The sequence below is a fragment of the Boleophthalmus pectinirostris genome, unplaced genomic scaffold (genome assembly GCF_026225935.1).
Source record: "Boleophthalmus pectinirostris isolate CB_2022bp ecotype Guang Dong unplaced genomic scaffold, ASM2622593v1 HiC_scaffold_19, whole genome shotgun sequence".
Lineage (NCBI taxonomy): Eukaryota > Metazoa > Chordata > Actinopteri > Gobiiformes > Gobiidae > Boleophthalmus > Boleophthalmus pectinirostris.
This window is the reverse complement of record NW_026571140.1, coordinates 34,011,837-34,038,013: the sequence shown is the minus strand read 5'-3', so window position 1 is coordinate 34,038,013 and position 26,177 is coordinate 34,011,837. Positions and strand designations below refer to the sequence as shown.

Here is a 26,177-nt window from a genome sequence, read left to right as displayed (position 1 = left end):
TGGAGGAAATGTAGAGGACAATAAAGTGGGCAAGCCAGCGTTTTCCGGTCGAGCACCATGGCCTCAGATTTGGAGGAGCTTATCTTCAACCCAGCTGCTTCACACTCGGCTGAAAACCGCCCCAGTGCACGGTGTAGGTCCTGGCCTCATGAAGTTATCAGGACAACATAATCTGCAAACCAAAGTACATCTGTGACATGTTAGTGTCATATGAACCATCTCGCACTCTGAGGACCTCAGGGACCGGCCTCCTGCTGGTGCCCAGAGTCAGAACTAAACAAGGGGAGTCAGCGTTTCAGGTTCATGCAGCTAAAACCTGGAACAGTCTGAACATGTGAGACAGGCCTTTTCTGTGACGCTGTTTAAATCCAGACTCAAAACATTTCTGTTTAACTGTGCAAATAACTGAAAGGTTTTCATTCCGCACTCTTCTCTCCAATTTATGTCTCTCTTTTTTAATTTTAATCTTCATGATTATTTATGTTTGATTTGTTTTTATTATGATTTTAATGTATTTCTTATTCTGTAAAGCACTTTGAATTACTTTGTGTACGAATTGTGCTATACAAATAAACTTGCCTTGCCTTGCCTTGCCTTGCAAACAGCAGAAATTCTGTCCATAAATGCAATGAACAGAACTGTTGATAAAGTGCAGCTTCTGGCAGAGTCCAACATGCACCGGCAACAGGTCTGACTTACTACCAGAGAGCCCCTGCCTCAAGTGGAGGAGTTCAAGTATCTCGGGGTCTTGTTCACGAGTGAGGGGAGGATGGAGCATGAGATTGACAGTTGGATCAGTGCGGCGTCTGCAGTGATGCGGTCGCTGTATCGGATCGTTGTGGTGAAGAGGGACCTGAGCTGAAAGGCAAAGCTCTCGATTTACCAGTCAGTCTTCGTTCCTACCCTCACCTATGGTCTTGAGCTTTGGGTAATGACTGAAAGGACATGTGTTTCAAAATGAGTTTCCTCCGCAGGGTGGTTGGGCGCTCCCTTAGAAGTACTGTGAGGAGCTTAGTCACACGGGAGGAGCTCGGAGTAGAGTCGCTGCTTCTCCACGTCGAGAGGAGCCTCATCAAACTAGACTGGAGCTGTGTAGAAAAAATGTGTGTGAAATATCAACTAAATGTTCGATTTCAGACCAATACCACCGATTACTGATAACCCATCTACTCCAAGAGATATCAATCAAGACTTTTATTATATTGAACTACACTTGATCTGTAAATGATCGTCACACCAGAGGGACCGACTAGGCCCTTGCTCCTGCTTTAAATTTGTTGGTGGAATAAATTTGAATAACCTAGAATCTGGTTAAAGTTATGATTGTATTATGTGAACATTTTCTTCATGATTTCCCTCTCCTTTTGTCTGAGAACTACTTGTTAAAGGTCATATTTTCATTTTTAGTGAAACCAATCTCACTTTTTAAATCTGCTTTAACCTTCTCCACAAACTCCACAAACTCAGCCTGAATCCTAATGGTGAGCGGACTGGTGCTTCGTGCTTGTTATTTATTTCATGCACTGGTTTTTTGTACTGGCTTTGAAGTTTAGTCATGACATGTTTGCCTTCACTGGAGTCTTTCTGAGAGACGAAGAGGAGGACGAGGAGAGAGAGGGAAAGAGAGGCCCACACACATCGGACGTAGGGGTAGATAATTATCTGTCCTTCAGTCTGTCCTCTGTATCACAAGCATCATCCACAGCCCAAAACCAGCTCTTTTAGACATTAACCCTTTAAGCCAGACCCCCCACACCACATGTTCTTTCTTTGTCTATACAGAAATACTTACATATGCATGCTATTCATACTTTGCAGCTGATATCGTCAACATTCCCTGGGGGTGTGATGCAAACTGTAAGCATTGTTCTGTCTGAGGCCTGTTAGATAACAATACAGTCACAAACTAAAGAGCATGAGCCAACAGTTTTTCATTTGGTCACGCTCACCTTTTTGTTGAAAATCAAACTCCTAAACAGGACCATGAACATATTGATCACACTCCTGAAAATCGGGGAGTAGCTAAAGTGTTAGTTATGTCCATTTATATGTACGGTCTATCTGCAGATTTTTAGAGAATAGCAAGTTGGGCATGATTTAGATTTTCCAGCATGGAAATACCAAATTACCAAGTAACTGTCTAGTTTTCTCAGACAGTCCCAATTATGATAAGAAATAAAGTAGTGTATATGTTTAATGTTTTACCCATAATAATTCCAAAACATGCATTTCAATACTATTATGCAAAATGGACTGTAACGCGTAGTTGGCTAGGCGGTCTGACTGCAGTATTAAGTTGTTTCAGAAGAAGATTCTTTGAAGAGCCATAGGGTATGTGAATGAAAGAGAAGACACAAATTTAAAGTTTATATGATAAATTGTATTATATATTTTTTTAAGTTGGCAATAATAATTATATGAATATATGAATATAAAATAGACTTATTTATACCTTGGATATATATATGTATTATTAATAAACAGATATAACATTACAAACAAAACAAAAACAAAATCAACCAAACAAACAACTTCAGCTTTTGTAAGAGGCCTGTGAGATCATATATAGTCTTTGGGGGTTTTAGTCCAGTAGTCGCATGGAATAAGGTTCAAAGTTTTTAAAAGTTTTCAATACTATTATGCAAAATGGACTCTTGTCAGCTTTTAGTCATGTTATAATGTTACCTCATTAAAAAAAATAGTTGGAGTTGTGTTTTGTTTCATTCACAGATGTTAAGTAATTCTGCTTTATTCATCGCCAAAGCAAAATGGAAAATGCTGTTTTCCACCTTGTGATGTCATGAAGATTTAGTTTTCAAGTTAACAGCTACCTTTTGTTTACTAGAGATGGGCAATTCCAGGTCTGAAATTATCCAAATGATTCTAGTGAAAGTGTAAAAGTAAAAAAAGTAAAAAACAGAGTGGGGCACTTCCTGTTTTGCCACATGACATCACAAGGTGGAACAGACTGTTTTCTTTGAGAGAAGAACTCAACCTAAACATGCAGGATTTGTGTGTTTAACATTAGTGAATGAAACAAAACACAATTCTAGGTTCCACATTTTTCAGACTATAAGTCGCTTCGGAGTAAAATTACACCATCCAAAAAATGCATAATGAAGAAGCAAAAGACACATACTTTTTGGAGGAGATTTATTTTATAAAATCAGAGACAAGGAACTGACATTTCATCTTAAAAGACAAGTTATAGTTACAATAGAACAGAGAACAACAGACTGTTCACATAACATATTATTCAGTTCTTCAGATAACTATAGCATAAACAACAGAACAAGTTTACCAAACCCTCCATCTCACTCCAAATCATTAAATCCATTGAATTCTTCATCCTCGTTGTCACTTCTGAGCAACTCCGCAACCTCCGGAGGTAAACAGAGCACCACTTCCTCTTCTGTGTAGCTGTCGTCAGACTCAGCATCAGTTCCAGTTAGAATTATTCCGGCCTTTCTGAATCCCGACAGGATGTCACTTAAATTAAACATTTTCATTGTTACAGAAGTAATGGTGCGATCAACTGACATGATACAGACAAGACAGAGGCTCTTTCTGCGGGAGACATGCGCAGTAGAGTAAAGTGACAGTGGTACAGGAGTAATAGGAGTAGCAGATACTGACACACAAGCTTAGAGCGCCCTCTTGTAACTGTCAGTGTGAAAATGTTAATATAGAAGTCGCACCGAAGTATAAGTCACAGGACCACCCAAACCATGAAAGACTTGTAGTCCAAAAATACGGTATGTTTATGATGAGGAAACAACATGGATCATAAAATAATAATAGCGTAACATGGGTGTAACATTGTATTACTGATTCTGTTGTTGTTTTGCAGAGTACAGTTGGCGTCTGGGAGATTGGACCACGTGTAGTTCGTCCTGTGGCAGCAGAGGCACTCACCTGAGGAGAGTTCGCTGTGTGTCTGTCCTGGGCAAAGACGTGCCCCCCTCCATGTGCCAGCACCGCCCCAAACCCCTCAGCTCCCCGGTGCCGTGTAACACCCAGGACTGCCCCCCCAGGTCTGTGACAAATCATCTACAACGAGATATAACAACTAAATTTAAATCTGGGGTATGTGATTGTCAAACAGAGAAAGTGGGAGGTATTTAAATCAGTCTAATCTCATCTTATTCTCAGCTCTCACACACCCTTTGGCGAGTTGTAGTTATCAAATCCATGAATTTACACACAGATGCACCATTTTAGAACAGCTTTTTCAGAAGAAGGAGGAAAGCAGGGTTGGATCACCATTGCACAGCCTCGCAAACAGAAAACTGTCTCTCTTTTCCACCTTGTGATGTCATGTGGTAATACAATGTGTTTTTAAACTCCTTTAACCTTCGCTAGAATCATTTAGATGACTTGAGACCTGGAATTGCTATTCTCTATGGAACACAACCTAAAATTTACAGTAGTTCTTAACTTGAAAACTACTGCTTCGTGACATCACAAGGTGGAACGGAGCATTTTGAGCTCTGAAGATGTAAACAGACTAATAATAAAGAGTGACTCACACATGTGTGAATGAAACAAAACATATTGTAACTGCGAGTATGTTTGGAGGAGGTAACAACACTGACCCGTGCACACCCCTTTAAAATAATCACACCTGTGGTCCTTTTTTATATCAGTGTCTTCATTTATTTGTACATACCAAATCATACATACCAAATATTATACAATATTTAGAAATTTTAACCCCTTAAATGTCATTTTTGATGCAAAAGTCTCAAATTATGTGCATGAAAAAAAAACATTTTACATTTTTATTTTTTTCTATATCTTTCAAGTAGAGGTGGGGACTTGCAAGTCGTGACTTGGACTCGATTCAGACTTGAGTCACTATTTTTAGGACTTGAGACTTGACTTGATAAAATGGACCAAGACTTGGAACTCTACTTGGACTTGAAGGTCAGTGATTTGGGACTTGACTCAGACTTGAGCCATGAGACTTAATGCTTCTCCTAAAAAAAAAAAAAAGTTTTTAGAAAATACTTAAGTGATTAATTTTTAGTGGAACAAACTGGAACATGTCGCTCCCACTTCTCCGTTTGTTACTTTGGATGTAACTGAAGTACTGTGATGTGGTATCCTCAAATGTAGTACAGTAATATACAGTACAATACAGTAAAACACAGGGAACTACACATTCATTCTGTTCTTACTGTAATGATTCACTCTTGTCAAGACATTTAAAAAGCAAAAAATAGCATTTCTACAACACTTTATAAATACTCATGTATACATTTTTAAGTATTATTTAGTTTAAAAGTCATAAAAATTGCAAAAACAAAGCTATATTTGGTACTTTGGTTTAATATAAAGACTTGACATGAGTTGAAGCTCAAAGCAGACGACTTAGACTTGACTTGGACTCATAGACCAGTGACTCAAGAATCGACTTGGACTTGCCTGTCTTTGACTTGGGACTTGACTCGGACTTGCGATCAAAGACTCGAGACTTACTTGAGACTTGCAAAACAACAACTCGGTCCCGTCTCTACTTTCAAGTAATCTTAATATGTTTTGTCAGAGGCCTGGGGTTCAGAACACATATCATTTTAACCTCAAATATCTGTTTGAGTGTGGACTCATAAAATGTCATTCAACAATAAAAAATTCAAAAACAAAACAAAAAAAAAAGAAAGGTTTTCAACACCAAAGAATGAAAAATAAATCAAAATCAAAAATGTACCTAAGGACCACGGGTAGGGATGTAACAATATTCAAATCTCTCTGTACGATATTATCATGATATGCATCTCACTGTACGATATTTATTGCGATATTTTGGAGTGGCTGATGTAATTGTAAATAGGACACGTTTCTGCTTTTAAAACACCTCGACAAGCTTTTGATGTGAATTATTTCCGTCATAATCTGAAGAATTCAAGTAAAAAACATATCTCTTAGTGTTCTTTGCACTGAAATGAATCATGGGATATGTAGTTCCTTATGTTTATAAGCTGTTGCTACTGTAAAACCATGCCGTTAAGCAAAGAAACTTGTACTTCGATATATTGTGACAGCCCGCGATATTATTGAGACTTTTGACGATACAAGATCTCGATATTTCAGTTATTGTTACATCCCTAACCACAAGTGTGAGTATTTTGATTATATATTTGATAATATAAGACCATTCAATTAATGTGAAATAAAAAATACATCACAAAATACACAAACATTTTGGTGCTTTTTGGTGCAATACAGCCAGAGTTATGCAAAAAAGAAAAGATGAGATGTGCAAAAATGTACCGAGGGGTGCAGGAGGGTTATATCATGACTTAAAGCTCACAGGATGGAAGGAGCAGCTTTAATGTGTAGTAAATAATCCTGTTCCAAAGCAAGATTAACATATTTAAAATGAACCTCTCAGAATTTTCTCAATTTAAAATGTTTTTCCATTTAAAATTCTAATGAGCCATCCACAAACGAACTGTCCACTCATCAGCAGTCACTTTCATTCGAGTGTTTCAGACGGAGAGCCCATTATTAATATTCAAAGAGGCTCCGTCAGATCAGAAGCCCAGTGTGAGTTTGGATCCACAGACCGCCTGCTCAGGACCCCCCTCCCTCGCGCCCCCGGGTGGTCCCAGCGTTGGGCCTGGATTTCCCATCATGCTTTGTGGCAGCCAGTCCAGCAGCATCACACGATTTCAATCAATAAAACAACAAACCGAAAACCTGGTGTCAAGCCACTGAAAAAAACACTCTTTTTTTTTGTGATGATGTCATTCTCCCAGATGGGGGCGACAGTCAGAGTTTCTTAATGAGTTTGTGGTGTTGTAATTACAAATACTTTTTACATTTTAAACCTGATCATTTCTACTAGGCCCAATAACTCGACGTATTACAACATAAATTTGTATTTAAGCAACATTAATTTGAGATATTAAAGGTGCACCAACATTTCTAGTGGAGATCGCTACCTAATTGTCTGAATACATGCATCACGAATTTCAGACTTCCGGTCTGGGAAGGATTTTCCAAAAAATTGAGCATCAAACCGTCATGTTGGTTTTGCCAGTGGGATGCGTTCCACATACTAAATATTCACTGCAAATTCGGGATGATTTCTTCGGCAGCCAAATGTTACCTTTTTCGTTTTTCCTTTGTATCAATACTGCCCATCGCCTTCACCTTTCACTATTCTTCAATTCCGTTGGGAAGGGAAACAGTTTGAACGGAGGTTTGCAGTCACACAGATCTGATTCCCTTTTGCATTTACGGAGTTCGTAAACTTCCGAAGCCCATTTCTCAAGCTGTTTTCCGCTGTTAGGACATCCAGCAACCACACAATTACGATGTCTGAATCCCATGACTAAAATGAGACAATATCAGAACCAGAAACAAAAGTGATATGGTTCAAAAGACTTGAAAAGATCAGGCTTTGACAATAGACACATCACACTGGGAAATCAAACATGGCAGTTTGATGCTCACTTTTTCAGAAAATTTGACATTCGTGATGCGTGTATTGAGATATTTGTTTACTGTTGTGCTGTACCACAAAAGGGACTCAGACAGGCGCTTGAGTTTGACGTCATGGCTTCACAGCTCTTCTCTGATTGGCCGGTGCGCGGTCTATAACGTCCTGGGTTCTTGCAAATGTCTAGTTTATTCTGATTCCTGACCTAGTCACTGGAGAGAAAGTAAATTGGCTGGAGGCTAACAATGTTCCACAGTTGGGCACAATCATGTATCTATATCCATGGAGATAAGCCAAAAGGCCAAATTACAAGTCATATCTGTGGCGAGGCGAGTCTGCATCTAAAAAGGGGTTGCTAGGACAATTTTGCACTGGGAAAAAACAATGTCTAGTTAAGTTAAAATGACTTAAATTAAGAATATTTTAAGTAAAATTATCTACCAGTGCAATAAGTGTGTTTTTCTTAATTCAAGCAACATTATTTTTCATTTCTTATTTTAAGTGCAAAAAGTTGTTGTTTTTCTTGTTTTAAGTGTAGCAAGAACTATTTTCATATTTTAAGTACAAAAAGTCTTATCCCACTGGCAGATAATTTTACTTCAAGTGAAATTGACTCAAATCATGATAAAACTTTCTTACTTCAAGTCATCTTAACTTGTCTAGATTTTGTTTTTTGCAGTGTGTATGGTTCAAATGTAAACTTTTGTACTCATACAGTGAGTTCTTGGGTTTATTAAACACGTCTGACACATACAGTAACACTTCAGTCATTATCTAGATCACATTAGCCAAGAGTTTTTTCAGTCAGTCACTTTCACCTTTATTGTCGAACACCTAAACAGGGCCAAGACTAAGTGCTGATCACATGCTCCTGAAAATGTGTTGTTTAAACCTATTTCTGGTAAATCTATTTTTACTTGAGTTTTCAAAGTATCTTAAAACTTTTTTGACAGTGCTTTTTTTGCTAATGTGCGCACTGTGTCTCCATGGCAACAGCTGAACATTCCACCATAGACAGTGGTGTAGTGGGGATTTTTTTTAAGTGGGGGTGCGCAATTCGTGACGTCATCAATGTTTTTTTTTTTTTACTCAAAATAATGCACGATCATGTTATTCACATTAATGCCGTTCATAATCACCTACAAAATATAAATCATAGACAAAACACATGAACCAGGACTAAACTGGGACTGAACCAGAACTAAAACAGGACTAAAACATGTCTAAACCAGGACTAAAACAGGAATAAAACAAAACTAAAACTGGACTAAAACAGGACTAAAACATGTCTGAACCAGGACTGAACCAGAAATGAATCAGGACTGAACTAAGACTAGGACTAAACCAGGACTAAACCAGGACTGAACCAGGACTAAACTAGGACTGAGCCAGAACTAAAACAGAACTAAAACTAGACTAAAACAGGACTAAAACATGACCAAACCAGGACTGAACCAGGACTGAACCAGGTCTAAACCAGAACTGAATCAGGGCTGAACTAGGACTAGGACCAAATTAGGACTAAACCAGGACTGAACCAGAACTGAACCAGAACTGAACTAGGACTGAACCAGGACTAAAACAGGTCTAAAACAGAACTAAAACAGGACTAAACCAGGACTAAACCAGGACTGAACCAGGACTAAACCAGGACTACAGGACTAAACCAGGACTGAACCAGAACGGAACCAGGACTAAACCAGAACTAAACCAGAACGGAACCAGGACTGAACCAGAACTGAACCAGGACTAAACCAAGTCTAAACCAGGTCTAAACTAGGACCAGGACTAATTTTGGACTTGAGAGAGAGAGAACCCTGAGCCCGTGGAGCAGGGTGTCCACAAAGCGCGATCGGGCGATGACTGCACTTAGCCTGCGTTGGTCCTTTTCGCCTGCAGTCACCCGATGGTCTACGCGGGCGCACCTTCGGGCCTGTCCTGATACTCAGTTCTGGTTTAGTCCTGGTTCCTCATGTCTCAGGTCACTATAGGACAGTACTGCAGATATCATGAGTCTATGCAGGTTGTTTTCACTGTTGCCAAATGCTCTAGTTTCACATTTAAGTTGTAGCTACTTTATATTTGTTATTTTTTTATATCTTACATCAAGAAAAGTGGGAGGACGGCATACCCCCACGTATCACGCCCACTACACTTCTACATAATACATATAGAACACCCCCAGCTTGATGTCTCTGCAAAATATCAGTATTGGGCTTATTGACAGTTTCTTCATTATAAAACTTAATGTTACAAATTCCATATTTATTTAAAATACTAACATAAAAATCCACTTGACTTTTTAATCTGTGTGTCTCTCTTTCAGATGGGCCGTGTCAGAGTGGTCGAAGTGCTCTGCCTCTTGTGGTGAGGGGGTGAAGAGCAGACAGGTGGTGTGCCAGCAGCTGGATGCCCGGGGCACCACCAGGACCCTGCCAGCCCGCGCCTGTGAGGGCACCCCCCGACCTGCGCCCACCCACAACTGCACCTCCCACAACTGCCCCATCTGGGTCACCAGCCCCTGGGGCAAGGTACGGACAAACCACGCAAAACAACAGAGAACATGAACAGGCTTTATAATAACTCATCGCATCAATAAATCATGGACAAAGACTTTGGCAAATTGTTTTTAAAGAATGCGTCAGGGTTTGGAAATTAAAGGTGCATTTTGTAACTTTTCTGGTGGAGCGTCCGTCACCTGCTTGTTTCTATGGATATGTGATTGCTCTGTCTGAAATATTCCCCAGTATGACATTAAACAGCTCTACTTTACATTTATTAAATCACACATGGTTTTACAGCTCAAAAATACCTCGAAAAACAGAGATTCTGACTGTGAGCGGGCTCGCCTCTCCACAGATCTGACCTGTAACTTGGCCTGGTTTGGTCTCCAAGACGATGGAAAGGTTTAATGCCATACTGTGAAAGATTCCAGACAGAGCAATAACATCTGCATGTAGAAAAGCATACGGCAAACCCCCCCAAAAACACACAATGCTTCTTTAATCCAATCCACTTTATTTCTGTAGCACATTTCACAAACAAACAGTTTCCAAAGTGCTGCACAAATACATAGTACAATAATAAAAAATACATTAAAAATAAATTCAAAATAATAAAAATAAAAGTTATTTATATTCTTCTATGGAAACTACACACAACTTTGATTTATGATTTATGTATTTATTTTGGGCAAGTAAGAAATGTACATTCTTTTACAATAGAACAGGCATGGCCAAAGTATGGCCCATGGGCCAAATGCGGCCCTCAGACAAATTTTTCTTGGCCCTCAGGCTTCCAGGTGACTTGGCCCAAATTACCAAGTTTTTTGAAAATCTACCTTGATAAAGCGAATATTTAATATTTAGTGTGTGGTTTTAAGGATCTTAGCATGAGTAAAGACTGATGGCTCATTCTAACATGTTAAACATGCACATATTTCTGTTATTCACTGCACTGAGCACCAGTCTATGGCCCTTGATCAGCCGTCTGCTTCCTCTGTGTTTAGATATGTGGCCCTTGATTAAAAAAGTTTGGACACCCCTGCAATAGAACATATAACATTAATGAATTCATAGCAGAAATAACATTTTTATTTTTTTTTTTAATGGTCTCAAAAAGGAGTGGGAAAAAGAAAACTTTAATTTAATCCCACCCCCTCTTCTTATCTAACACAATGAGCTTTCTTTCACATTTTTCAGACATTTTACATTGAACTATATGAACTTTAAAAAAAAATGTATGGTTACTGGATTGGTACAGCCTAATGCAAATCCCATATGATAAGTTTTTCAGTCATTTAAAGCTGCTCTATTAATTAAATAAATTAATCATGGAAAATTCATCTGGAATGTTTGAACAGTTTGGTATTAAACTTTTCTAACTTCACTGAGAAAAGCCAAAGTTGTCACCAGGCCAAGCTACTGGTCAGATTTGTGATTAAAAAAGTGCCTGTTCACACTGAAAATTTCTCTCATCTGGCCAAGATTTTAAAACTTACATCAGGTTATTCATCTTGTTTTCAGATTTATTATCGATTTACTAATTCTGAGGCTGTTTAATTCGAGTCTAGAGGTAATTTATTTTAAAATAACTTGTCAAGTAAAATTATCTTGCTGCATGGACAGATAATTTCACAACTTTTAAATCATTTTCTGATAGATTTAAGTGTTTATATCTTCAATTCTGGCCAAGCTTTTGAGCAGTGGATTAGTACAGTACCAATAAATGTAAGACTTAGACTTAAGCAAACTTTATTGATCCACAAGGGAATTTACTCAAGGAGGGAAAATAGGTATTCTCCAAGTAGTCGTATCAAACTGTGGAACATTAGTCTGATTCATGAGCTGTTTTCACTTCGTAGAAACTGTATGACCTCGCAGCATTAGGATTCGTTCGCTCGACGGTAGGCGGGTACTTTTTTTTATTTAACCAATTGCTGCTATTTGGTCGTGACGTATGTAATGCGCCACTAACGGGGCTAACGGGTATATTAAGCTTTTCCCCAATTGTAAAATATACTAAGGGGTGCTGTCTGTATTAACCCGCTGCAGGGTGCCCTTGGAAAGATCCAGACGTTCTGAATAGTGTGCTTTATTGATTATCCAGTACTAGCAGAAAATGGTGTAAGTGTGTGGTTCTGTGGAAAACAAGGCATAAAAAATGTATATTAATTAACTATACAACTATAAATAATAAAACACATGAATGTATTAAACAACTCTAAACATAAGTAACAAACATAATATACATTAGTTATGCAGCCATAATAAACTGAGCTGCTCTGACTGTATTGCACCTTTAAGAGGTACTGTACCCAGATTCACGCTATACCTCTTTGTATGACGCATGCAAATGAGGACAAAATGGGCCGAAACACAATAAAGAAAAGTTTATAGCAAACAACAAAACAAAGAGAACATTTACTTACGTTTATATTACACACACACTACCAAAGATGAAAACAACCTCTAAAAAAAAACACAACAACAAGAGCACACTCCTCGCAGTCTCTCTGCTTGCAGTTCCGAAAAAACACTGAACCCCAATGTCTGGCCCCAGCCCTGCAAGATGGGGCCACATAAGGGGCCAAAGTTCTAATTGGTCGCTGCATGCAGTGACAGTCTCCATGCGGAAGACCAAGAATACAAGGCCTTTTTAACACCAGTCCCGTAGGAAGAAGGATAATAACGTCTTTCCCCATGATAAAATTCACCAAACATTCTCTTTGTTCCGACTTTAAATCCTCGATCTCGGGAATCGTTGCCAACACAGAATATATGGCTCTTCGCTGATTGGCTGGTGCCCGAACTCGCACTTCCAGGGTTTTTGTGAACTATTTAGCGTCTTCCAATTCCTGATCTAGTCGCTGGAAATAAATAAAATTGAGTGGAGGCACTAGGTGTTGCCAGCCTGGCTAGTGGAACATAACAGGCAAAGCAAAAACATCTCCGTGGTGACTGATCCTCTTTAGGAAAGTTACATAATGCACCTTTAATTGACGCAATAACGACCATGAAGTATTCTGTATCATTTTTATTGAGTCGTCTCTTCTCATTTCCCCCGTATGGATTAATATTTATGGGTAAAAATAAATGAAAGTGGTTGTTTGTTAGATAAATACTGGAAGGGTGTTTTTGACGGAAGCGGCGTTTGATGAATTTTCTTTTTTAATGTTAATGACCAAGAAAATATTCAAATATTCGGCAGTGATCTCAGTTGAAGCATGATTGTTTTCGCCGAGCACTCTTCTTATTAAGAGTCTGTAATTATTTTTCAAAATAAGCTTTGAATTCATTTTCTTTTCGCTAGCGGAAAGCCGTAAGCTGCTTATATTTTGGTCTCAATCTCGTGAAATGACTAAAGAGTGTTTTTAAAGTGTCAAAATCGTCTAATTCAATGTGTTTGGTTAATTTTATCACCCGATCTCCATTTTATTATCCAGCCACAATAGTCATGAAATCTGCTTCTTGACACTCAAAATCACTGCGTCTGTCTCGCTCTCACACAGTCAAATCAGCACGGGCTGGTTAAGTGCGTTGCTCAAGGACACAAGTATGCATATTGCTTATACAAAGACATTATTATTTGCATTAATATTTGTTATCTAGGCAAGTTAATATGACTAAACATTTTACTTTATTTGAGTAGATTCAACTTGACAAGTGAAACGATCTACCAATGGAACAAGTGTGTTTTTCTTAATTCAAACAACATTCGGTTTTGTTTCTTATTTTAAGTGTAGCAAGATGTATTTTCATATTTTAAGCACAAAAAGTCTTATTCCACTGGCAGATAATTTTACTTGTCAACGGAAATTGACTCAAAATGATAAAATTATAAAACTTTCTTATTTCAAGTCATCTTAACTTGGCTAGATTTAGTTTTTTGCAGTGTGCCTACATCTTATTAATACATTTGCTTTGGGGAGTGATAAAAAGAATACGTGAAGGACTAATAATGGGGCTGGGTGTTATTAAGAAGTTGCCCAGATCTCAGAAGCTAAGCAAGTACGGGCCTCATTAGTTGGATGGGAGGCCGCTGGGAAAATTAGGTGCCACAGTGAGGCACCAGTCACAAAAACTGTTGTTGTGTCCTTAGGTAAGACACTTCACCCACATTGTCTAGTATGAAAGTGTTGTGTGTGTGAGTGACAGTGGTGATCAGAGGGACCGTTGGCACCGATTGGCAGGGCAGCCTCGCTTCTGTCAGTCTGCCCCAGGGCAGCTGTGGCTACAATAGTAGTTTACCACCATCAGATATGGAGTGAATGAATAATGCTCTGTAAAGCGTCTTTGTGTCTGTGAAAAATGCTATCTAAATAAAAACTTACATACCTCGATAGGTCATGATACGATACATATCTCGATACAGTGCACTTTCGGTTCAATATGATATATTTCAAATTAATTCGATACGGTTCAATAAAAAATAATGGCTAAATCATGTCTTTGTTAAACCACTTCTTGTGCAAAGTGAATATGAAACACACTAATTACCTCCGCCAAGGAAGTTATGTTTTTGCCGGCGTTTGTCTGTTTGTTTGTTTGTTTGTTTGTTTGTCTGTTAGCAACATAACTCAAAAAGTTATGGACCGATTTTGATGAAATTTTCAGGATTTGTTGGAAATGTGAAAAGGAAGAACTGATTTCATTTTGGGGGTGATCCGGAAGAAATCCTGGATTCTGGATCACTTTGAAATTTTAGTTAACATTGTGGTAAATGGGGTCAAAAATTTTGTTTCTCAATATCTCGGTTAATTATTGACCAAACCCCATGAAATTTGACTCAGGGATGGACAGTGGGATCCTCTTTCATATTCCAAAGGCTGATCCGGATCTGATCCAGAAGACTGATTTTATCACAATTTATATAAAAAATGGGGGTAGTCCTTGGCGGAGGTCTGCGCTCTCTGACTGCTTTTCTAGTTTTAATCATCAAAACAGTGAAAATGTCAAATATGTCGGATAAATGAGTGTCCTTTCTCTAAAGAAGCAACAAAACTGTAGTGCTGTAACAAAATAATTTATTCAAATATATCCAAAAAATACTCTTGGCGATTTATTGATACAGCAGTCACTGATATCGATACTGCATCATCACATTAAATGATAAGATATATCGATATTTTTGCACACCCCTATTAAAAAATAGCAACTATGATGACGTTTATATGATGACCGTCTGACCAGAAGATGCAAAAGTGGCGTTGCTTCTTCACTTTTTATTCCACGTTTAGACGAGCTTTTTCGAGAGGAAATCTGCGTGCATACGGTGACGCAAAAGTGTGTGGAATTTGATTGGGTATGCATGCCATCCGACATGTTTGTTTCTGTGTACTGTATGTATGTGACATAAACACGTGCGCGATGTGAGCAGATTTGAGCAGAGTTTTTGATATTTATTTATTTATTGTTATTTAATGGGACAGGAACAGCACATCATTTTTACATTAACCTTAACAGGAGAGATGCATTGTACAAGGTTGCAGCACCAGTGTTGATTTCCACCTGTAGTCCCTGGGTTTCGCGTCTTGGGCAGTGTAGACGGAAACGTTACTGCGGAGCGTATTCAACTTTTCCACTCTGGAGAATGGTTTCAGATTTTTGCATTTTTAAGCCCCAAAAACGCCGTCACCGTCTAAACGAAAGGCACTTCTGATAAAATATTTAGTTGATTTTCCCCTCAAGCATTCTCGTGTAAACAGGCCCTAAGTTTGACTAGATTTTTACTTTCATATTTTTTAACAGTATTGAAAAAAAGAAATGTCTCAATGGCAATAATCTTATTCTATCTTGGCAATCCGTCAGAAATATGCTAAAAACTGTAAAATAGGTTGTCTTAAATATTTGACATATGTGAAAATGAAAACAATGTAAGATCTTTTTTGTTTTGGTTTTGTTTTTTTTAACCTTGTACCAGATATTACGGTTTTTCATGTTTTTGAACCAACATTCACATATTGTTTATTCTGTTTTACTCCTCTTGCCCGACATTACCCAGGTAAATTTCATATTTTTGTTGTTGTTATCCGTAGTGCTCGGGGCGCTGTCTGAGCCCCTCCTCAACGGTCCAGAAGAGGTCCGTCCTGTGTCAGCATCTAAACGGGACCTCCCACTCCGACTGTGATCAGAGCAGAAGGTAAACACAAAAACACAAAACACAGTCCAACGCCAACTCGACCGCCAAACACCAAACACCAAAGAGCGCACGCACACGCAGAAAGATCACAGGATTCAGTCAAAAGCACGAATCAACACCAAACTCCCCAGACAGAGAGACAGGACCAGAGTAAACTGAGGTCTGTCTGAACACTACAGGGGAGAAAGGAAGTATTTGTATCAAGAGCGGCAAATACGTGTTATAATTTATTGGCCCATATTACACAATTTTCTGATCTATGCTATAATGTTGTTTCTGCTGGATAAAACTGCTGGACAAGCAAGTGATGTTCAGATTTGTGAATAGTGTGCATGTTTTTCAATGCATTTTTAAGCAATCAAAACATCAACTAAAAAAAGAAAATTGCAAGACAGAGTAGTTTTGAAACATTCCTGGCAAAGCAGTAACATCTCACAGGAGACAAACAGATGTGTGTGTGAGTGCCCTACACCAGAAAAGTTACATAGTGCACCTTTAGGAAATGTATATCTTATTAAGTTGGTTGATAATTTTAGTTCTCATGTTAAATCTGCCCAAATCAAGACCTAGGCAGCATTTTTACCAGTCAGTGACAGATTATAATTTATTAATGTAAACTAACCGTTAATGATTAATCTGAAGCAAATCCAACTTTTTACTTCTACTACTTCTTACTAATTCTTAACAATACGGACAAGTACATTGTTTTCAAAATTTTATGCAACTGCAACATTTTGGAGGTAACTAAATGTTCTGTATTTTTCAGACTGTAAGTTGCACCGAACTATAAGTCGCACTTTTTGGGGGAAATCTATATTATAAAATCAGAGACCAGGAACCAACATTTCATCTTTAAAGTCAAGTTATAGTAAAACAATAGAACAGAGAACAACAGACTGTTAACGTCACATATGAACATTTTTTCAGATAACTATAACATAAACAACAGAACAAGTTTACCAAACTCCATCTCACTCCAAATCACTAAATCCATTGAATTCTTCATCCTCGGTGTCACTTCTGAGCAACTCCGTGACCTCTGGAGGTAAACAGAACGCCTCTTCGTCTTCTGTGTAGCTGTCGTCAGACTCAGCATCAGTTCCAGTTAGAATTATTCCGGCCTTTCTGAATCCCGACAGGATAGTTTCGGTGTCATAGAAGTCCAGGCTTTGTCGATCCAATGACTTCCAGGAAAGTTGTCGACTGTCACAAGTTTCTCGCTCACTCCAGACTTTCTTTATGCTGCTTTATTACCGTTCTCAGCGGCAGATTTCACTACTTGCAGCTTGGAATCTGCAAAATATGATTTTCTTTTTGGGGGTGTTTATGTCCAGTCTTCCCAGTTTTCTTAATAAGTTTGTTTAAATTTTAAATTTCAGTGGTACAGAAGCAATGATACGATCGACTGACATGATACAGACAGGACAGAGGCTCTTTCTGCAGGAGACATGCGCAGTAGAGTGAAGTGACAGTGGTACAGGAGTAATAGGAGCAGCAGATACTGACACACAAGCCTAGAGCGCCCTCTTACGGCTGTCAGTGTGAAAATTTTAACATATAAGTCGCACAGGTGTATAAGTCGCAGGAAACACTCAAACCATGAAACGAACTTATAGTCTGAAAAATACGGTACTCAGGTAAAGAAGGGAAACCACTATTAGTATACTCTTGCTGTTTGTGAATAGCCCCTTTGACTTTGACTCGTTGTGCTGAGCGGATCACCTTCAGACTGTGTGTAAAGTGTCCGAGTCCCAGGTCCAAGTCTTGTTCAGGACCAGATTGTAACCAGGACAGTCCCGGGCCGGTGCTAAAGGCCAGAGGGTCCCAGTGGGCTTCAGAGGGTCTGAGCGGATCCCAGAGGAGGCTGTCCTGAAACTGAGCTGACATTTAAGTTTGAAAGGGGCAAGGATACAATAGTGCTGAGTCCAGGAATAAGGAAGTAAAGGTTTCCACAGTTTAGTTATCTGGAGGTCTTTTTAATCAGTTCAGCTGTTGCCAAATTCTAACTTTTTAAACATTTTAACGTCTTAATCCCCAAACAACATAATCATTACATGTAAAAATATATTTCTTCACATTTTAGAAAGCCCAGAACTGCTGAGAAAAGTGAAACACGATGCCGAAGAACTTATCTGTATGTGCTGCACTAGGGAGATATAGCCGGTCTTGCACAGTCTGTTTCTGCGCTGGTTTACTTTTCTTAAAACTCTGTGAGACAACTTATACTGTATATAAGGAATTTAGCTGCAGGATATTAACGCACTATTCCTGTAATTTGAAAATTTTGAAAGTCTCTCGCAGATTTAGTCAAGGCGCATGATTCGTGGCACAATCCATACCTTGAGTAACTATAGAATAGTGCTTAAAAACATTTACTCCCACTGTGTTATGAAAGTAAGACTAGTTTTCTGCTTGAGTATTCTCTATCTGCTTGCCGATGATGATTGAAAATAATTTATGAGACTGACACAGTAGCCCAAGAGCAGATTTAAACCACAAAAACTATCCTAAATGTATAGTATTGTTTAAAAAAATCATGAGCTGCAATAAATAAATAAGATAAATAAACTCTTTAGTGTTTATTTTGTATCTTTAATGAGTCACATAAGTTCATAATTCAACATTTTTCTACTTAAATCTTATCATACAGCCAAAAAATAACACTACACTAGAAAAAAACAATGTCTAGCTAAATTAAAATGAGTTAAATTGAGAATATTTTACTTTATTTGAGTCGATTCAACTTGACAAGTAAAATTATCCACCAATGGAATAAGTGTGTTTTTCTTAATTCAAGCAACATTAGATTTTGTTTCTTATTTTAAGTGCAAAAAGTTGTTGTTTTTCTTATTTCAAGTGTAGCGAGATGTATTTTCATATTTTAAGTACAAAAAGTCTTATTCCGCTGGCAAATAATTTTACTTGTCAAGTGGAATTTACTCAAATCATGATAAAACTTTCTCCATTCAAGTCATCTTAACTTGACTAGATTTAGTTTTTTTTTGCAGTGTTGTAATACAAATAAAATGTCCACACAATAAATACTGACCTAAAAAAATATTTTTCCTTCTGTCATATTTTGAATGATAAGTCAATGCCGTTATTATTGTGATAGGCCTGCATGTTGCTATGGAGATATGATTGCTTTATCGGAAATGTTTCACAGTATAGGTAACTTTCATTTATTCAGTTACCAAGCTAAGAATACCTTGAAAAACATGTATTCTTACTGTGAGCGGGGTCGCCTCTCCACACATCTGACCTGTAACTTGGCCAGATGGCGTCTTCTCGTCTACATGGAGGTTGAAATGTTTAATGTCATACTGAGGATTAACATTCCAGCCAAAACAATGAGACAAATAAACTTTATAGCTCCACAAGGGAAATTATTTGGACGCAGTAACTCATACATCACAATATATAAGAGTAACAAAGAGAAAAATAAATATATAAATAATATACTTTTTTTTTTTTTTTTTTTTTATCAAAATGAGCAGCAAAATGAGCAAGAGACTGGTATCAAAAAAGGCATAATTATCTAAATGTAATATGTACAGGTAAAACTTAAAATATAAAAACATAGATACTGTGGGCGGGGTCACCTCTCCACACATCTGACCTGTAACTTGGCCAGATGGTGTCTTCTGTCTCCATGGAGGCTGAAATGTTTAATGCCATACTGAGTAACATTCCTTTTTTGACAATCGTTTTGGCCTTAAAACACACTAACTTTATTTATCCACAAGGAAAACTATTTGGACACTATATAAGAGCAAAGAGCAAAAATATAAATGGTAAAAATAAATCCAAAATACTAGTGAGTATCAAAAATAGCCAGGTAGGTTGGCGTATTCTCGTTTCCATGGAGATTGATCTGATTAGTAAGGAGCATTTCACGGCAAAAACAATAACACTGAGAAGAACAATTAACAGCTCTACTTTACATTTATTCAATTACAGATGGTTTTATAGCTCAAGAATACCTAGAAAACAGGCGTTCTGACTGTAAGCGGGGTTGCCTCTCCACAGATCTGACCTGTAACTTGGTCAGATGGTGTCTTCTTGTCTCTGTGGAGATTGATCTGCTTAATGCGATACTGAGGAACATTTCAGGCAAAACAGTAACATAGAGAAGAGCGATTAAAAAGCCAAAACGATTACAAGCGCACCTTTTATTCACTTGGATTTTAAAGGTGCATTATGTAACTTTTCTAGTGGAGGGGCTGTCACCTGCTTGTTTCTATGGATATGTCATTACTCTGGAATGTTCCACAATATGACATTAAACAGGTCTACCTTACATTTATTCAATTACAGGTGTTTTTATAGCTCAAAAATACCTAGAAAAACAGACATTCTGACTCTGAGCTGGGTTGCCTCTCCACAGATCTGACCTGTGGCTTAGTAGTTACGGTACAATAAGCATTTCACAGACCCTCCACCAGGAAAGTTACACAATCCACCTTTGATGCACCCTGTATATTTCATGTCTAAAAAAATCAATTCATGACAAATAACATTTCCTGACCCTCTCGTCTTTTCTTAGACCCCCCTCGGTGCGTAACTGCTCCTCTGACCTGTGCAGCGTGCAGTGGCACCCCGGGCCATGGGGGGGCTGCAGCGTGCCCTGTGGCAGCGGCTTCCAGTCCCGCAGAGTGGACTGTGTGCACCTCCGGACAGGACGGACCCTCGCCCAACAGCACTGCGCCTGGATACAGAGACCCCCGACCTGGCAACACTGCTCCTCCAACAACTGCACCGGACAGGGTAACAACAACAACAACGACAACGAACAACGACAACAACAACAACAACAACAATAAATAACAATAATAAAATAATAATAATACATAATAAATAATAAATAAGCTATTATTGCCTGGGTAAGACAGTATGTGATGATGGAGAGGAAAAAGTGGAAGAATGAAGAGATTATGAAACATTTCACACTTTAGTTTCATAATTTAGAATAATTAGCCTGAATTTGAACTTTTTCCTTAATTTAAGCACATTTTCAGTAGATTCAAAGGTACAGCAATAAGAAAGAATAGAACAGAACTAGTTCATTTTAAACCGTTGGCAGCAGTCTAAAATTATTCCTCATTTACCTTACGATTTCAGGGCATCATAATTATTTGATAAGCTTTTTTCACAACTTTCAGAGGACAGCGTGGAGTTTTGCCATTACCATAATGCTAATGTGCACTTCCTGACTCTCAAACAATAAAACAAACGACAAATGAACAAACAATTTAAAGTCAATTTCTGAAATGCGAACTAAAGTAATCCATCAGGACAAAACCTGATATATAGGATAAATATGTCACATTTAGAGCAGAGGGGAGAAGCAAACATGTAGGACTACATTTTGTGAAGTTGAAGTTCTTGATAAGAAAGAATGATACACAAAAACACAAAAATCCAAACAGATGTAACACTGATAATGACAAATGACACACAGATGAATGAGACACAGGTGAGGTCGAGGCAAACAATCATACAACAGGAAGTAAAACTCAAAACACACACGGCTAGAGAAATACAAAATAAAACCAGGTTAAGAATAATAAAATAATTCAGTGAAAATTAACACCATGACATTACTCCCCCTTCAAGGGACGGATCCCGATGGACCAGGGAGGGTGGAGGGGGCCCTGTAGCCTGATTCATCAGCCGGTTTCACTTCGTAGAAACCGTCTGACCTCGCAGCGTTAGAATTCGTTCGCTCGACAGTAGTTGGGTACTTTTTAAATTAAACCAATCGCTGCTATTTGGTCGTGATGTATGTAATGCGCCACTAACGGGGCTAACTTGTATATTACGCTTTTCCCAAATCCTGCAGGAAGAAGGGCAATAACGTTTTTCCTCTTGATAAAATTCACCAAACATTCTCTTTGTTCCAGCTTTAAATCCTCGATCTCGGGAATCGTTGACAGCACTGAATGTATGGCTCTTCGCTGATTGGCTGGTGCCCAAACTCGCACTTTCGGGGGTTTTGCGAACCGTCTAGTCCAGGGGTGTCAAACTCATTTTGGTCCGGGGGCGATATCCAACCTACTTTGATCCCAAAGGGGCCGGATCAGAAAACTCATGTCATATAAACCCCAAAAATAACAATAAGTTCAAATATTTGTGCAGAGAAACGCAAATCATTTACAGACATCTTTTTTAATTGATGAACTCTTTCTTATTATAAGTTTATAATATTATGAACAATCTGAAACTTTAAGAAAAATTCAATTTCAACACAATGTTTTAACATGAACTTGTATGCAAATAGGAATAAGTCAATTTTTCTTGGAAAATCCTGCACTCGGCTCCACTTTTCTCATTTTGGACATTTTGTTGATGAGGGTGTCACGGTCAACAGTCAAAACGATCGTCCTTTTACAGTCCTGGAAAGAGACAAGTCTTCATTTGTGCTGCTCTGGTGGGAGGGGCCACGTACAGAGATGGTGGAGACGCTGCTGTGATAAACACCGCAGAAAATGACCAATATTTTAATAGAAAATATAATTAAAATATTTTAGTAGAAAATCACCCAAGGGCCACATTAAAGGTCTTGGGGGGCCGGATCTGGCCCCCGGGCCTTATGTTTGACACCTGTGGTCTAGTGTATTCTGATTCCTGACCTAGTTGCTGGAAACAAATGAAATTGAGCGGAGGTACTAGGTGGCGCCAGCCTGACTAGGGGCCCTGGAGGAGTGACCAACTAGAAAATGACCAGGAAGGTTTAGAGGAAAAGAAGGCAGTTCCACTAGAGTCTGGGAAAAAAATAAAAAATAAAATCATCAGTGGTAGGGGCTGATTGGAAACACCCAAAGACTCCAGATGTAGAGGTGACAACGTGACGTGACAAAGTAAGGACTAAACCACAAATGTACACCATTTAATACGACTAAACTAAAAGGAGGAATCTAATTTGAACACATCATATTTTTTCTATCCCGTTGTTTCCACTTCTCAAAATACACTAGTGTAGTTTCACATTGTAAATCTTAGTTCAAGCTCTTTCAAAGTTTTAAGTATCTGAAAAGGTTTTGGGAAATTGCTCCAAAAACTCTCCCCAAAAATGATTTATGATTTTTTTTTTTTTTTTTTTTTGGTCTGGCCCCTGCTGCCCGCCGTAGCACACTTGAATGCACTTAGAGCTAAAGATGATAGATTCTCTGCTGTTGCACCACCTCACAGACAGACTTATTCAGAGGACGGTCATAAAGACATTAACTGTGCAGGAAGTGCTACGAGGGCAGATAGATGGTGCGCGGTTATACTTCCTGAGCAATAGAACAGGTTTAGAAACTATCGAGCCAAATTTACAATTGGCAGATACAATGAATGTGGAGTTATAATGGGTGATTACAATGGGGTTTTTAACTTAATGTTTAAAAGGTCCAATAATGTCCTGATGGAGGGTTTAGGCAAAAAGACCAAGCTAAAGAAATAACATAGACTGGACATCGCTACTGCTCGCCTCCACATTCAAAACAGGCTTCCACTTCCAGCTCCATCGGCTCCAATTAACTTTACACTCAAAACTCAAAACACTCATTTGTCCAGAGATTGATTTCTGTCAACTGGACAACCTCCTTTGAATATTTCTCTAGTAAAAGAAGTACTGTGTTATGAAGTGAAATAGTGGACCCATAGCTTTCTGTTCCAGTCAAATGAAGCTCACCAATTTAGGGACAAAAAAGCAAAATACAAAAATCCAGGATCATGTACGTAGAGCAGGCATGTCCAAACTATGTCCCGTGGGCCAAATGCGGTCCTCAGACAATTTTTTCTTGGCCCTCAGGCTTCCAGGTGAATTGGCCCAAATTACCTTGCATCAATTCAAAATGTACTTTTTACTGCAAGTTTTTTTTTTTAAATCTACCTTGATAAAGCTTATGTTTAATGTTAAGTGTGTGTGTTTTTAAGGATCTTAGCATGAATAAAGACTGACGGTCTGATGGTTTTCCTCTGCAGCTCCAAGGCTTTGGAATGCTCTCCCCGACCACTTGAGAGCCCCACAGTCTATTTCTGTTTTTAAACAAAATCTTAAAACGTATCTTTTTACTAAAGCCTTTTGTTAATTGTATTTTATTTTTGTTTTATCTTATTAATTCCTGCCATAGTTTTAGCTTGATCCACTGTTTGCTGATGCACTTTTTACTCATTGTTTTTACCTGTAGCACTTTGAGATTATTTTATGTAAAGTGCAATATAAATAAAATGTATTATTATTATTATCATTATTATTATTATGGTTCATTCTAAAGTGTTAAACATGCACAATTGCACATATTTCAATTATTCACTGTATTGAGCACCAGTCTGTGGCCCTCGATCAGCCCTCTGCTTCGTCTGTGTTTAAATATGTGGCCCTTGGTGAAAAAAGTTGGACACCCTTGATGTAGAGCGTGTTAAAACAAACATTTTAAGACCAAAATGAGGAGCCTGATGGCAGCACTTACAGAGACGGGGTGACAGTTTTTCAATACAAAGTAAATTAGACTCGGTGGAGCCGGAAGCGTGCAAATGCCACTTCCTATTTGGAATGCAGCAGCTAGCGATGCCCGGCATGTTACCTGTGCCCATTACACATTGTACAGTCTTTTGTCCTAACCCATTGTTCTTGTGTCTTGCTCCAGGTGAGTGCAGAGACAACACTCAGTACTGCAGTGTGGTGCGGAAGCTCAGCCTCTGCCACTCTCCCATGTACAAACACAGATGCTGCCAATCCTGTTCACAGGACGTCGACTCCACCTAGTGGCGGCCAGCAGAACTACATACACTACCTTTTATGAACTGAAGGACTGAGAGAGAGAGACTCCTCAGGGGCGGTTAAACAGATGGATTACGTTGGGAGGTTTTGGGGTTTGGACCTGAGAAATGAACTAAGAAAGACTGGATCATCTTTGGTACGGCTGCCCTACACCACCACTCAACCAGCATTCACTCCCTCCTCCTACAAGGGGCCTTCACGAAAAAATGTGTCGCTACCCACCCTGAATATTTCATGACAAACAATTAGTCTGCTCCCTGACAATCTCCCAGAGGAGGGAGAGAGAAACGCATATAGTCCCCCAGAATGCAATTTGAGTAAGTGATTAAACTGCTTATGTATTACAGCCAGTGAGTCGAGCTTGTGCACTGGTAACTCGTGAAATGAAAGTGAATGTGTTCAGATTAACCAAGCTTTTTAAAGGTGCATTATGGAACTTTACTGATGTAGGTCACACCATCTACTTGTTTCATGGAGATGTTACTGCTTTGTCTTGAATGTTCCACAGTATGGCATTAAGCTTGCATTTTTATGACCAGTAAAGTAATAATACTACATTACTAAATATGCGTTCTTACTGAGATGAGGTCTGCCTTTCCACAGATCTGGCTGGTTCCACAGTCACAGGCTTTTCTCCATGGAGACAGCTGGTTTAATGTCATATTGTGGAAGCTTCCTTACATTGCAATGACATGTCCATGGAGATGAGCAGGTTAAAGTTACATAATATACCTTTATATTTGACTAGTCCTTAGAAAACAAACATCTTTTATATCAGAGTACCGTATTATTTGGACTATAAGTCGCTCCGGAGTGTAAGTCGCACCAGCCAAAAAATGCATAATCAAGAAGAAAAAGCATATATAAGTCGTACTGGACACTTTTGGGGGGAAAAAAAGACAAGTTCTAGTAAAAACAATAGAACAGAGAACAACAGACTGTTAACGTCACATATGAACAGTTCTTCAGATAAACTATAACATAAACAACAGAACAGAACAAGTTTAACAAAACTCTCCATCTCACTCCAAATCACTAAATCCATTTAATTGAAATCCATGCTCTGTGTCACTTCTGAACAACTCTGTGACCTCTGGAGGTAAACCATAGATTCATGAGGTAAACGGAGCGCCACTTCCTCTTCTATGTAGCTGTCATCAGACTCAGCATCAGTTCTGGTTAGAATTATTCCAGCCTTTTGGAATCCTGACAGGACAGTTTCAGTGTCACTGAAGTCCAGGCTTTGTCGATCCATCAAGTTACTTCCAGGAAAGTTGCATGGTGCACCCTCCTGGTTCCCGTGAAGCTGTGTTCTCCATC

General features: G+C 38.6%; 1 protein-coding gene across 1 annotated transcript; it reads left to right on the top strand.

Moving 5' to 3' along the window:
• Positions 1 to 57: 57 nt before the first annotated feature.
• Positions 58 to 25,153, top strand: LOC129409160 (ADAMTS-like protein 3). Its single transcript, XM_055154338.1, has 6 exons — positions 58 to 124; positions 3,851 to 4,034; positions 9,774 to 9,978; positions 15,984 to 16,087; positions 20,634 to 20,854; positions 24,724 to 25,153. Exons 1-6 carry the CDS (start codon positions 58 to 60, stop codon positions 24,840 to 24,842), a joined length of 900 nt encoding a protein of 299 aa, XP_055010313.1. The 3' UTR covers positions 24,843 to 25,153.
• The last annotated feature ends 1,024 nt before the right edge of the window (positions 25,154 to 26,177 follow it).

Coding starts and splice junctions, on each gene's coding strand:
- LOC129409160 (XM_055154338.1), top strand. CDS start 58: ATGGCCTCAGATTTGGAGGAGCTTATCTTCAACCCAGCTGCTTCACAC. Junction 9,979..15,983: donor TCACCAGCCCCTGGGGCAAG/GTACGGACAAAC, acceptor TGTTATCCGTAG/TGCTCGGGGCGCTGTCTGAG. Junction 16,088..20,633: donor GACTGTGATCAGAGCAGAAG/GTAAACACAAAA, acceptor GTCTTTTCTTAG/ACCCCCCTCGGTGCGTAACT.